Source organism: Oncorhynchus masou, unplaced genomic scaffold (genome assembly GCF_036934945.1).
Source record: "Oncorhynchus masou masou isolate Uvic2021 unplaced genomic scaffold, UVic_Omas_1.1 unplaced_scaffold_3427, whole genome shotgun sequence".
Lineage (NCBI taxonomy): Eukaryota > Metazoa > Chordata > Actinopteri > Salmoniformes > Salmonidae > Oncorhynchus > Oncorhynchus masou.
This window is the reverse complement of record NW_027009837.1, coordinates 1-12,500: the sequence shown is the minus strand read 5'-3', so window position 1 is coordinate 12,500 and position 12,500 is coordinate 1. Positions and strand designations below refer to the sequence as shown.

The window sequence follows — 12,500 nt, the reverse complement described above, 5'->3', positions numbered from 1 at the left end:
GAGAGATGAACCTGGAGAAGAGTCCCCTAAGCAAGCTGGTCCTGGGGCTCTGTTCACAAACACACCCTACAGAGCCCCATGACAGCAGCACAATTAGACCCAACCAAATCATGAGAAAACAAAAAGATAATTACTTGACACACTGGAAAGAATTAACAAAAAAACAGAGCAAACTAGAATGCTATTTGGCCCTACACAGGGAGTACACAGCGGCAGAATACCTGACCACTGTGACTGACCCAAAATTAAGGAAAGCTTTGACTATGTACAGACTCAGCGAGCATAGCCTTGCTATTGAGAAAGGTCGACGTAGGCAGACATGGCTCTCAAGAGAAGACAGGCTATGTGCTCACTGCCCACAAAATGAGGTGGAAACTGAGCTGCACTTCCTAACCTCCTGCCCAATGTATGACCATATTAGAGAGACATATTTCCCTCAGATTACACAGATCCACAAAGAATTTGAAAACAAATCCAATTTTGAAAAACTCCCATATCTACTGGGTGAAATTCCACAGTGTGCCATCAGAGCAGCAAGATTTGTGACCTGTTGCCACGAGAAAAGGGCAACCAGTGAAGAACACGCACCATTGTAAATACAACACATATCTATGCTTATTTATTTTATCTTGTGTCCTTTACCATTTGCACATTGTAAAAACACTGTATATATATATATATATAATATGACATTTGTAATGTCTTTATTGTTTTGAAACTTCTGTATGTGTGATGTCTACTGTTAATTTTTATTGTTTATTTCACTTTATATATTATATACCTTACTTGCTTTGGCAATGTTAACACATGTTTCCCATGCCAATAAAGCCCCTTGAATTGAATTGAATTGAATTGAGAGAGAGAAAAAGAGAATGACAGAGCGAGAGAGAGACAGAGAGACAGGGAGAGAGAGATAATGACACAGAGCGAGAGAGAGACAGAGAGAAAGAGAGAAAGAGAGAGAGAGCGAGTGAGTAAAAGTTAGGGAGAGAGAAACAGAGAGAGAGAGACCGAGAGAGAGCGAGAGAGGGAGAGCGAGAGAGAGGGACAGAGAGAGCGAGAGAGAGACAGAGAGAGGGTGAGAAAGAGAGGGAGAGGGAGAGGGACAGAGAGAGAGAGAGAGAGAGAGACAAAGCAAGAGGGGGGAGAGAGAGAGTATGTGTGTGTGTGTGTGTGTGTGTGCGTGTGTGCGTGTGTGCGTGTGCGCGTGTGCGCGTGCGCGCGTGTGCGCGTGTGTGTGTGTGTCCTTCCTCATTAATATTCATAACAGATGTGTCTGATAAGTGTTAATTTGCATAATGTGTGCCATCGAGTGTGTCTCTATACCTATTGACAGATTACAATCAATAACATCATCACAGAGAACAAACACCAACTCTGTTGCCTTGGCTGGGACACTGAACCCTCAGCAAGTCCATTGGAGCACAGCCTGTTCTGCGTCCCAATAATCTCTCCTTCCTCCTGAAGTGTTCACTCATTCACTTCTCCCCACAAAGCTAGAGGGACTTGAAGGGAAGTGAACAAGTACACACTTTGGGAGAAAGCAAAGGTTATTGGGGACGCAAATATATGTGTGTGTGTGTGTGTGTGTGTGTGTCTCTTACGTTGAGAAAGCGTTATTCTGTTTCTCACAGCGGATGCCCTTGCAATTGTTGGGCTCGTCTGAGGCGTTGGTCTCGTAGTAGAAGTAAAGCTGATTCAGACCGTTGGCGAACGCCAGCAGGACCTAGCAGATACAACGATTAGACGTTAGCCAGCAGGACCTAGCAGATACAACGATTAGACGTTAGCTAGCAGGACCTAGCAGATACAACGATTAGCCGTTAGCCAGCAGGACCTAGCAGATACAACGATTAGACGTTAGCCAGCAGGACCTAGCAGATACAACGATTAGACGTTAGCCAGCAGGACCTAGCAGATACAACGATTAGACGTTAGCTAGCAGGACCTAGCAGATACAACGATTAGACGTTAGCAAGCAGGACCTAGCAGATACAGCGATTAGCCGTTAGCTAGCAGGACCTAGCAGATACAAAGATGATAAATTAGTTGAGTTCTTTCTTCCACCCTGTTCCGAATTCTACACCCTGTTCCAAATGCTACACCCTACACCCTGTTTCAAATGCTAAACCCTGTTCCTAATGCTACACCCTGTTCCAAATGCTACACCTTGTTCCAAATGCGACACCCTTTTCCAAATGCGACACCCTTTTCCAAATGCTACACCCTGTTTCTAATGCTACACCTTGTTCCAAATGCTACACCCTGTTCCTAATGCTACACCCTGTTCCTAATGCTACACCCTGTTCCTAATGCTACACCTTGTTCCAAATGATACACCCTGTTCCAAATTCTACACCCTGTTCCAAATGCTACACCCTACACTCTGTTTCAAATGCTAACCCTGTTACTAATGCTACACCTTATTCCAAATTCTACACCTTGTTCCAAATGCTACACCCTGTTCCAAATGCTACACCCTGTTCCAAATTCTACACCTTGTTCCAAATTCTACACCTTGTTCCTAATGCTACACCCTGTTCCAAATTCTACACCTTGTTCCAAATGCTACACCCTGTTCCAAATGCTACACCCTGTTCCAAATTCTACACCTTGTTCCAAATTCTACACCTTGTTCCAAATGCTACACCCTGTTCCAAATGCTACGCCCTGTTCCAAATGCTACACCCTGTTCCAAATGCTACACCTTGTTCCAAATTCTACTCCTTGTTCCTAATGCTACACCTTGTTCCAAATGCTACACCCTGTTCCAAATGCTACACCTTGTTCCAAATGATACACCCTGTGCCTAATGCTACACCTTGTACCAAATGCTACACCCTGTTCCAAATGCTACACCCTGTTCCTAATGCTACACCCTGTTCCTAATGCTAAACCCTGTTCCAAATGCTACACCCTGTTCCTAATGCTACACCTTGTTCCAAATGCTACACCCTGTTACTAATGCTACACCTTGTTCCTAATGCTACACCCGGTTCGTAATGCTACACCTTGTTCCTAATGCTGCACCCTGTTCCTAATGCTACACCCTGTTCCTAATGCTACACCCTGTTCCTAATGCTACACCCTGTTCCTAATGCTAAACCCTGTTCCAAATGCTACACCCTGTTCCAAATGCTACACCCTGTTCCTAATGCTACACCTTGTTCCAAATGCTACACCCTGTTCCAAATGCTACACCCTGTTCCAAATGCTACACCCTGTTCCAAATGCTACACCTTGTTCCAAATTCTACACCTTGTTCCTAATGCTACACCTTGTTCCAAATGCTACACCCTGTTCCAAATGCTACACCCTGTTCCTAATGCTACACCCTGTTCCAAATGCTACACCTTGTTCCTAATGCTACACCCTGTTCCTAATGCTACACCTTGTTCCTAATGCTACACCCTGTTCCTAATGCTACACCCTGTTCCTAATGCTACACCCTGTTCCTAATGCTACACCCTGTTCCTAATGCTAAACCCTGTTCCAAATGCTACACCCTGTTCCAAATGCTACACCCTGTTCCTAATGCTACACCTTGTTCCAAATGCTACACCCTGTTCCAAATGCTACACCCTGTTCCAAATGCTACACCCTGTTCCAAATGCTACACCTTGTTCCTAATGCTACACCCTGTTCCTAATGCTACACCCTGTTCCAAATGCTACACCTTGTTCCAAATTCTACACCTTGTTCCTAATGCTACACCTTGTTCCAAAATGCTACACCCCAAATGCTACACCCTGTTCCAAATGCCCCACCCTAAATGCACCCTTGTTCCAAATGCTACACCCTGTTCCTAATGCTACACCCTGTTCCAAATGCTACACCCTGTTCCTAATGCTACACCCTGTTCCAAATGCTACACCCTGTTCCAAATGCTACACCCTGTTCCAAATGCTACACCCTGTTCCTAATGCTACACCCTGTTCCAAATGCTACACCCTGTTCCTAATGCTACACCCTGTTCCTAATGCTACACCCTGTTCCAAATGCTACACCCTGTTCCTAATGCTACACCCTGTTCCTAATGCTACACCCTGTTCCTAATGCTACACCCTGTTCCTAATGCTACACCCTGTTCCTAATGCTACACCTTGTTCCTAATGCTACACCCTGTTCCAAATGCTACACCTTGTTCCAATGCTACACCTTGTTCCAAATGCTACACCCTGTTCCAAATGCTACACCCTGTTCCAAATGCTACACCTTGTTCCAAATGCTACACCCTGTTCCAAATGCTACACCCTGTTCCAAATGCGACACCCTTTTCCAAATGCTACACCCTGTTTCTAATGCTACACCCTGTTCCTAATGCTACACCCTGTTCCTAATGCTACACCCTTTTCCAAATGCTACACCCTGTTCCAAATGCTACACCCTGTTCCAAATGCTACACCCTGTTCCTAATGCTACACCCTGTTCCTAATGCTACACCCTGTTCCTAATGCTACACCTTGTTCCAAATGCTACACCCTGTTCCTAATGCTACACCCTGTTCCTAATGCTACACCTTGTTCCTAATGCTACACCTTGTTCCTAATGCTACACCCTGTTCCTAATGCTACACCTTGTTCCTAATGCTACACCCTGTTCCTAATGCTACACCTTGTTCCTAATGCTACACCCTGTTCCTAATGCTACACCCTGTTCCTAATGCTACACCCTGTTCCTAATGCTACACCCTGTTCCTAATGCTACACCTTGTTCCTAATGCTACACCCTGTTCCTAATGCTACACCCTGTTCCTAATGCTACAGCTTGTTCCAAATGCTACACCCTGTTCCTAATGCTACACCCTGTTCCTAATGCTACACCTTGTTCCTAATGCTACACCTTGTTCCAAATGCTACACCCTGTTCCTAATGCTACACCCTGTTCCTAATGCTACACCTTGTTCCTAATGCTACACCCTGTTCCTAATGCTACACCTTGTTCCAAATGCTACACCCTGTTCCTAATGCTACACCCTGTTCCAAATGCTACACCCTGTTCCTAATGCTACACCTTGTTCCAAATGCTACACCCTGTTCCAAATGCTACACCTTGTTCCTAATGCTACACCTTGTTCCAAATGCTACACCCTGTTCCAAATGCTACACCCTGTTCCAAATGCTACACCTTGTTCCAAATGCTACACCCTGTTCCAAATGCTACACCCCCACCCTGTTCCAAATGCTACACCCTGTTCCAAATGCTACACCCTGTTCCTAATGCTACACCCTGTTCCAAATGCTACACCCTGTTCCAAATGCTACACCCTGTTCCAAATGCTACACCCTGTTCCTAATGCTACACCCTGTTCCTAATGCTACACCCTGTTCCTAATGCTACACCCTGTTCCTAATGCTACACCCTGTTCCAAATGCTACACCCTGTTCCTAATGCTACACCCTGTTCCTAATGCTACACCCTGTTCCTAATGCTACACCCTGTTCCTAATGCTACACCCTGTTCCAAATGCTACACCCTTGTTCCTAATGCTACACCCTGTTCCAAATGCTACACCTTGTTCCAAATGCTACACCACCCTGTTCCAAATGCTACACCCTGTTCCAAATGCTACACCTTGTTCCAAATGCTACACCCTGTTCCAAATGCTACACCCTGTTCCAAATGCTACACCCTGTTCCAAATGCTACACCCTGTTCCTAATGCTACACCCTGTTCCAATGCTACACCCTGTTCCAAATGCTACACCTGTTCCAAATGCTACACCCTGTTCCTAATGCTACACCCTGTTCCAAATGCTACACCTGTTCCAAATGCTACAAATGCCACCTGTTCCAAATGCTACACCCTGTTCCAAATGCTACACCCTGTTCCAAATGCTACACCCTGTTCCAAATGCTACACCCTGTTCCTAATGCAACACCCTGTTCCTAATGCTACACCCTGTTCCTAATGCTACACCCTACACCCTTTTCCAAATGCTACACACTGTTCCTAATGCTACACCCTGTTCCTAATGCTACACCCTGTTCCTAATGCTACACCCTGTTCCAAATGCTACACCCTGTTCCTAATGCTACACCCTGTTCCTAATGCTACACCCTGTTCCTAATGCTACACCTTGTTTCAAATGCTACACCCTGTTCCAAATGCTACACCCTGTTCCTAATGCTACACCCTGTTCCTAATGCTACACCCTGTTCCTAATGCTACACCCTACACCCTGTTCCTAATGCTACACCCTGTTCCTAATGCTACACCCTACACCTTGTTCCTAATGCTACACCCTGTTCCTAATGCTACACCCTGTTCCAAATGCTACACCCTGTTCCAAATGCTACACCCTGTTCCTAATGCTACACTCTGTTCCTAATGCTACACCCTACACCCTTTTCCAAATGCTACACCCTGTTCCTAATGCTACACCCTGTTCCTAATGCTACACCCTGTTCCTAATGCTCCACCCTGTTCCAAATGCTACACCCTGTTCCTAATGCTACACCCTGTTCCTAATGCTACACCCTACACCCTTTTCCAAATGCTACACCCTGTTCCTAATGCTACACCCTGTTCCTAATGCTACACCCTGTTCCTAATGCTACACCCTACACCCTTTTCCAAATGCTACACCTTGTTCCTAATGCTAAACCTTGTTCCTAATGCTACACCTTGTTCCTAATGCTACACCCTGTTCCTAATGCTACACCCTGTTCCTAATGCTACACCCTACACCCTTTTCCAAATGCTACACCCTGTTCCTAATGCTACACCCTGTTCCTAATGCCACACCCTGTTCCTAATGCCACACCCTGTTCCAAATGCTACACCCTGTTCCAAATGCTACACCCTGTTCCAAATGCTACACCTTGTTCCAAATGCTACACCCTGTTCCAAATGCTACACCCTGTTCCAAATGCTACACCTTGTTCCAAATGCTACACCCTGTTCCAAATGCTACACCCTGTTCCAAATGCTACACCCCCACCCTGTTCCAAATGCTACACCTTGTTCCAAATGCGACACCCTTTTCCAAATGCTACACCCTGTTTCTAATGCTACACCCTTTGCCAAATGCTACACCCTGTTCCAAATGCTACACCCTGTTCCAAATGCTACACCCTGTTCCTAATGCTACACCCTGTTCCTAATGCTACACCCTGTTCCTAATGCTACACCCTGTTCCTAATGCTACACCTTGTTCCAAATGCTACACCCTGTTCCAAATGCTACACCCTGTTCCTAATGCTACACCCTGTTCCTAATGCTACACCCTGTTCCTAATGCTACACCCTGTTCCAAATGCTACACCCCCACCCTGTTCCAAATGCTACACCTTGTTCCTAATGCTACACCCTGTTCCAAATGCTACACCCTGTTCCAAATGCTACACCCCCACCCTGTTCCAAATGCTACACCTTGTTCCTAATGCTACACCCTGTTCCAAATGCTACACCCTGTTCCTAATGCTACACCCTGTTCCTAATGCTACACCCTGTTCCTAATGCTACACCTTGTTCCTAATGCTACACCCTGTTCCTAATGCTACACCCTGTTCCAAATGCTACACCCTGTTCCAAATGCTACACCCCCACCCTGTTCCAAATGCTACACCTTGTTCCAAATGCGACACCCTTTTCCAAATGCTACACCCTGTTCCTAATGCTACACCTTGTTCCTAATGCTACACCCTGTTCCTAATGCTACACCCTGTTCCTAATGCTACACCCTGTTCCTAATGCTACACCCTGTTCCTAATGCTACACCCTGTTCCTAATGCTACACCCTGTTCCTAATGCTACACCTTGTTCCTAATGCTACACCCTGTTCCTAATGCTACACCTTGTTCCTAATGCTACACCCTGTTCCTAATGCTACACCCTGTTCCTAATGCTACACCCTGTTCCAAATGCTACACCCTGTTCCTAATGCTACACCTTGTTCCAAATGCTACACCCTGTTCCTAATGCTACACCCTGTTCCTAATGCTACACCTTGTTCCAAATGCTACACCCTGTTCCTAATGCTACACCCTGTTCCTAATGCTACACCCTGTTCCTAATGCTACACCTTGTTCCCAATGCTACACCTTGTTCCTAATGCTACATCTTGTTCCAAATGCGACACCCTTTTCCAAATGCTACACCCTGTTCCTAATGCTACACCTTGTTCCAAATGCTACACCCTGTTCCAAATGCTACACCCCCACCCTGTTCCAAATGCTACACCTTGTTCCAAATGCGACACCCTTTTCCAAATGCTACACCCTGTTCCAAATGCTACACCCCCACCTTGTTCCAAATGCTACACCCTGTTCCAAATGCTACACCCTGTTCCAAATGCTACACCTTGTTCCAAATGCTACACCCTGTTCCAAATGCTACACCCCCACCCTGTTCCAAATGCTACACCTTGTTCCAAATGCGGCACCCTTTTCCAAATGCTACACCCTGTTTCTAATGCTACACCCTTTTCCAAATGCTACACCCTGTTCCAAATGCTACACCCTTTTCCAAATGCTACACCCTGTTCCAAATGCTACACCCTGTTCCAAATGCTACACCCTGTTCCTAATGCTACACCCTGTTCCAAATGCTACACCCTGTTCCTAATGCTACACCCTGTTCCTAATGCTACACCCTGTTCCTAATGCTACACCCTGTTCCTAATGCTACACCCTGTTCCAAATGCTACACCCTGTTCCAAATGCTACACCCTGTTCCAAATGCTACACCCTGTTCCAAATGCTACACCCTGTTCCTAATGCTACACCCTGTTCCAAATGCTACACCCTGTTCCTAATGCTACACCCTGTTCCTGTTATGTCTAGTCATTTCATGTTTATTGGCCCTCATAACAATTTAGTTGATAGTTTGAGGTGTGTGTGTGTGTGTGTGTGCGCGTGTGTGTGTGTGTTTGTGTGTGTATTTGTGTGTATGTGTGTGTGTGTGTGTGTGTGAGTGTGTGTGTGTAGTGTGTAGAGTGTGTGTGTGTGTGTGTGTGTGTGTGTGTGTGTGTGTAGAGTATGTGTGTGTGTGTGTGTGTGTGTGTGTGTGTGTGTTTGTGTGTGTATTTGTGTGTATGTGTGTGTGTGTGTGTGTGTCTCACCAGACAGTAGATGAAGAGGAACTTGAGTATGTCCAGCAGCATCCTTCCCAATGAGATCTGTAGAGGTCCCAGGTGGGAGTTGGCTGTGAACAGGGAGATGAGTCGTAGAGAACTGAAGATATTAGCTATAGCAAACAATGCTTCTGCTATCAGGGTAGGGTGCCACATCTCCCACTCTTCTCTAGGACGGGAGGAGTTGTACTACGGAGAGAGAGACGGGGGGATAGAGAGTGGGGTATGTAAAGAGAGAGAGAGGGAGGGGGTATGCAGAGAGAGAGAGATAGAGAGCGAGAGGAAGGTAGAGAGAGAGTAAGAGGAAGGTAGAGAGATAGAGTGAGAGGAAGGTAGAGAGATGGAGAGAGGAAGGTAGAGAGAGAGTGAGAGGATGGTAGAGAGATAGAGAGAGAGGACAGTAGAGAGATAGAGAGGACAGTAGAGAGATAGAGAGAGATGACGGTAGAGAGATAAAGAGGACAGTAGAGAGATAGAGAGAGAGGACAGTAGAGAGATAGAGAGGAAGGTAGAGAGATAGAGCGAGGGAGGTAGAGAGATAGAGAGGAAGGTAGAGAGATAGAGAGGGAGGTAGAGAGATAAAGAGGACAGTAGAGAGATAGAGAGAGAGGACAGTAGAGAGATAGAGAGGAAGGTAGAGAGATAGAGAGAGGAAGGTATTGAGATAGAGAGACGAAGGTAGAGAGATAGAGAGAGGACGGTAGAGAGATAGAGAGAGGAAGGTAGAGAGATAGAGAGAGGACAGTAAAGAGATAGAGAGAGGAAGGTAGAGAGATAGAGAGAGGAAGGTATTGAGATAGAGAGGGAGGTAGAGAGATAGAGAGAGGAAGGTAGAGAGATAGAGAGGAAGGTAGAGAGATAGAGAGGGAGGTAGAGAGATAGCGAGAGGGAGGTAGAGAGATAGAGAGAGGACGGTAGAGAGATAGAGAGGGAGGTAGAGAGATAGAGAGGAGGTAGAGAGATAGAGAGGGAGGTAGAGAGATAGAGAGGAAGGTAGAGAGATAGAGAAGGTAGAGAGAGAGAGAGAGGTAGAGAGATATAGAGGGAGGTAGAGGAGATAGAGACAGGGACGGTAGAGAGATATAGAGGAAGGTACGGGAGAGATAGAGAAAGAGGTAGGGAGATAGAGAGAGGACGGTAGAGAGATATAGAGGAAGGTAGGGAGATAGAGAAAGAGGACGGTAGAGAGATAGAGAGAGAGGACGGTAGAGAGATAGAGAGGACAGTAGAGAGATAGAGAGAGAGGACAGTAGAGAGATAGAGAGGACAGTAGAGAGATAGAGAGATAGAGGTAGAGAGATAGAGAGGAAGGTAGAGAGATAGAGAGAGAAGAAGGTAGAGAGATAGAGAGGACGGTAAAGAGAGAGGAAGGTAGAGAGATAGAGAGGAAGGTATAGAGAGAGAGAGAGAGGACGGTATAGGAAGGGAGAGAAAGATGTGGATGGATTTAGAACATGTCAAAGTTCTAAACTGTCATGGATAACATCCATGATTCTAAATTCAGCTTCTTGGCCAGTATCACAGGAATCCATCTGCTGCTACTCTCTCTCTCTCTCACACACATTATGCAAGCACTCACAACTACCCACTTTCAGCTTTTGACAGAAACCCAACTTGATGTCTGCCAACCCTGAATATTCATCAAAATGTTCCAGAATGTTCCTTAATGTTCTAGAATGTTCATCACAATGTTTCAGAATGTTCATCGCAATGTTCCAGATTGTTCAACTCAATGTTCAACTTAATGTTCTAGAATGTTCAAGTCAATGTTCCAGAATATTCCAGGATGTTCAAATGATGTTGATAAATATTAGGCTTGGGCAGTATCCAGATTGCCATGACTTCCAGAATGTCATACAGTACCTTATGCAATCTTGGGAAATTCGGTAACACGGGCACTGAACACAAGGGGAACTATTTTCAAATCAAATCAAATCAAATCACATTTTATTTGTCACATACACATGGTTAGCAGATGTTAATGCGAGTGTAGCGAAATGCTTGTGCATTTTCCCAATGAGCCTCTGTAATCCGAAGGTTAGCATTGCTAACAAGTCCATGTAAAAACCCAAAGTGAATACTAGCTAATTGCTAACGAGCGCATTGCGAACATTTTACATTGGCTCTGACAAACTATTTGCAGGACAGACTCACAGTTTGCTACTCACAGTTTGTTACTCACAGTTTGCTACTCACAGTTTGCTACTCACAGTTTGCTACTCACAGTTTGCTACTCACAGTTTGCTACTCACAGTTTGTTACTCACAGTTTGCTACTCACAGTTTGTTACTCACAGTTTGTTACTCACAGTTTGTTACTCACAGTGTGTTACTCACAGTTTGCTACTCACAGTTTGTTACTCACAGTTTGTTACTCACAGTTTGTTACTCACAGTTTGTTACTCACAGTTTGCTACTCACAGTTTGTTACTCACAGTTTGTTACTCACAGTTTTTTACTCACAGTTTGTTACTCACAGTTTACTACTCACAGTTTGTTACTCACAGTTTGCTACTCACAGTTTACTACTCACAGTTTGCTACTCACAGTTTGTTACTCACAGTTTACTACTCACAGTTTGTTACTCACAGTTTGTTACATACACAAAACACATATTAGACAGCAAGGCTCTTGATCCACCAGGGGATTCTCTGCTGATACCAAGAGAAGCCTGATTTTGCAGGAAGCCAACCACTTAGCGAGATAAATACCTATTAAATTAGCAAACAAAATGCACATCTACAGAGCATTTAGCACATTTTAGACAACGTAATAGTTCTAAGATTATTATTATTATTATTATTATTATGTAGTTGTCAAAACATTTAGTTGTGAACTCCATACGGTAGCTAAATCACCTGGAGCTGCACAACAGTGACTCACAAGGCTGCGGTCACTCATCATTGTGTGTTTTGTAAACAAACACCACGGGACGACCGGTAACCATCATTGTGTGTTTTGTAAACAAACACCACGGGACGACCGGTAACCATCATTGTGTGTTTTGTAAACAAACACCACGGGACGTGTGTTTTGTAAACAAACACCACGGTAACCATCATTGTGTGTTTTGTAAACAAACACCACGGGACGACCGGTAACCATCATTGTGTGTTTTGTAAACAAACACCACGGGACGACCGGTAAGCATCATAATGTAATATAATGTGAAAGGGGAACTGAAGAACACAATCTGCTTTAGCTCCTAATGTATTGCACAAATTGACCGCAGGTATTTACATATATTTTTTTTAAAGTAGCTACAAATATTCAAATGTTTATTTTTTTTTAAACTCTAAGAAATAGTTTCAACGGTATTGACGGTATTGAAAAAAACAAAACATGCTGTGGCTATACGGCCTACGGCCCAAGCCTGATGAATATTTCACAATGAATGTTCCTGAGCAAAACATCAACTTCTGGTGT

General features: G+C 44.7%; 1 protein-coding gene across 1 annotated transcript in view; it reads right to left on the bottom strand.

The window, feature by feature from the left end:
• Positions 1-9,264, bottom strand: part of LOC135534454 (short transient receptor potential channel 5-like) — a gene marked incomplete at both ends in the record, with an annotated part of 35,768 nt that extends 26,504 nt beyond the window's left edge. The window contains 2 exons of the mRNA XM_064961444.1: positions 1,605-1,726; positions 9,064-9,264. Of these exons, the coding sequence (XP_064817516.1) occupies positions 1,605-1,726; positions 9,064-9,264 (323 nt within the window). The remainder of the gene's footprint in view (positions 1-1,604; positions 1,727-9,063) is intronic.
• Between the last annotated feature and the right edge of the window lie 3,236 nt (positions 9,265-12,500).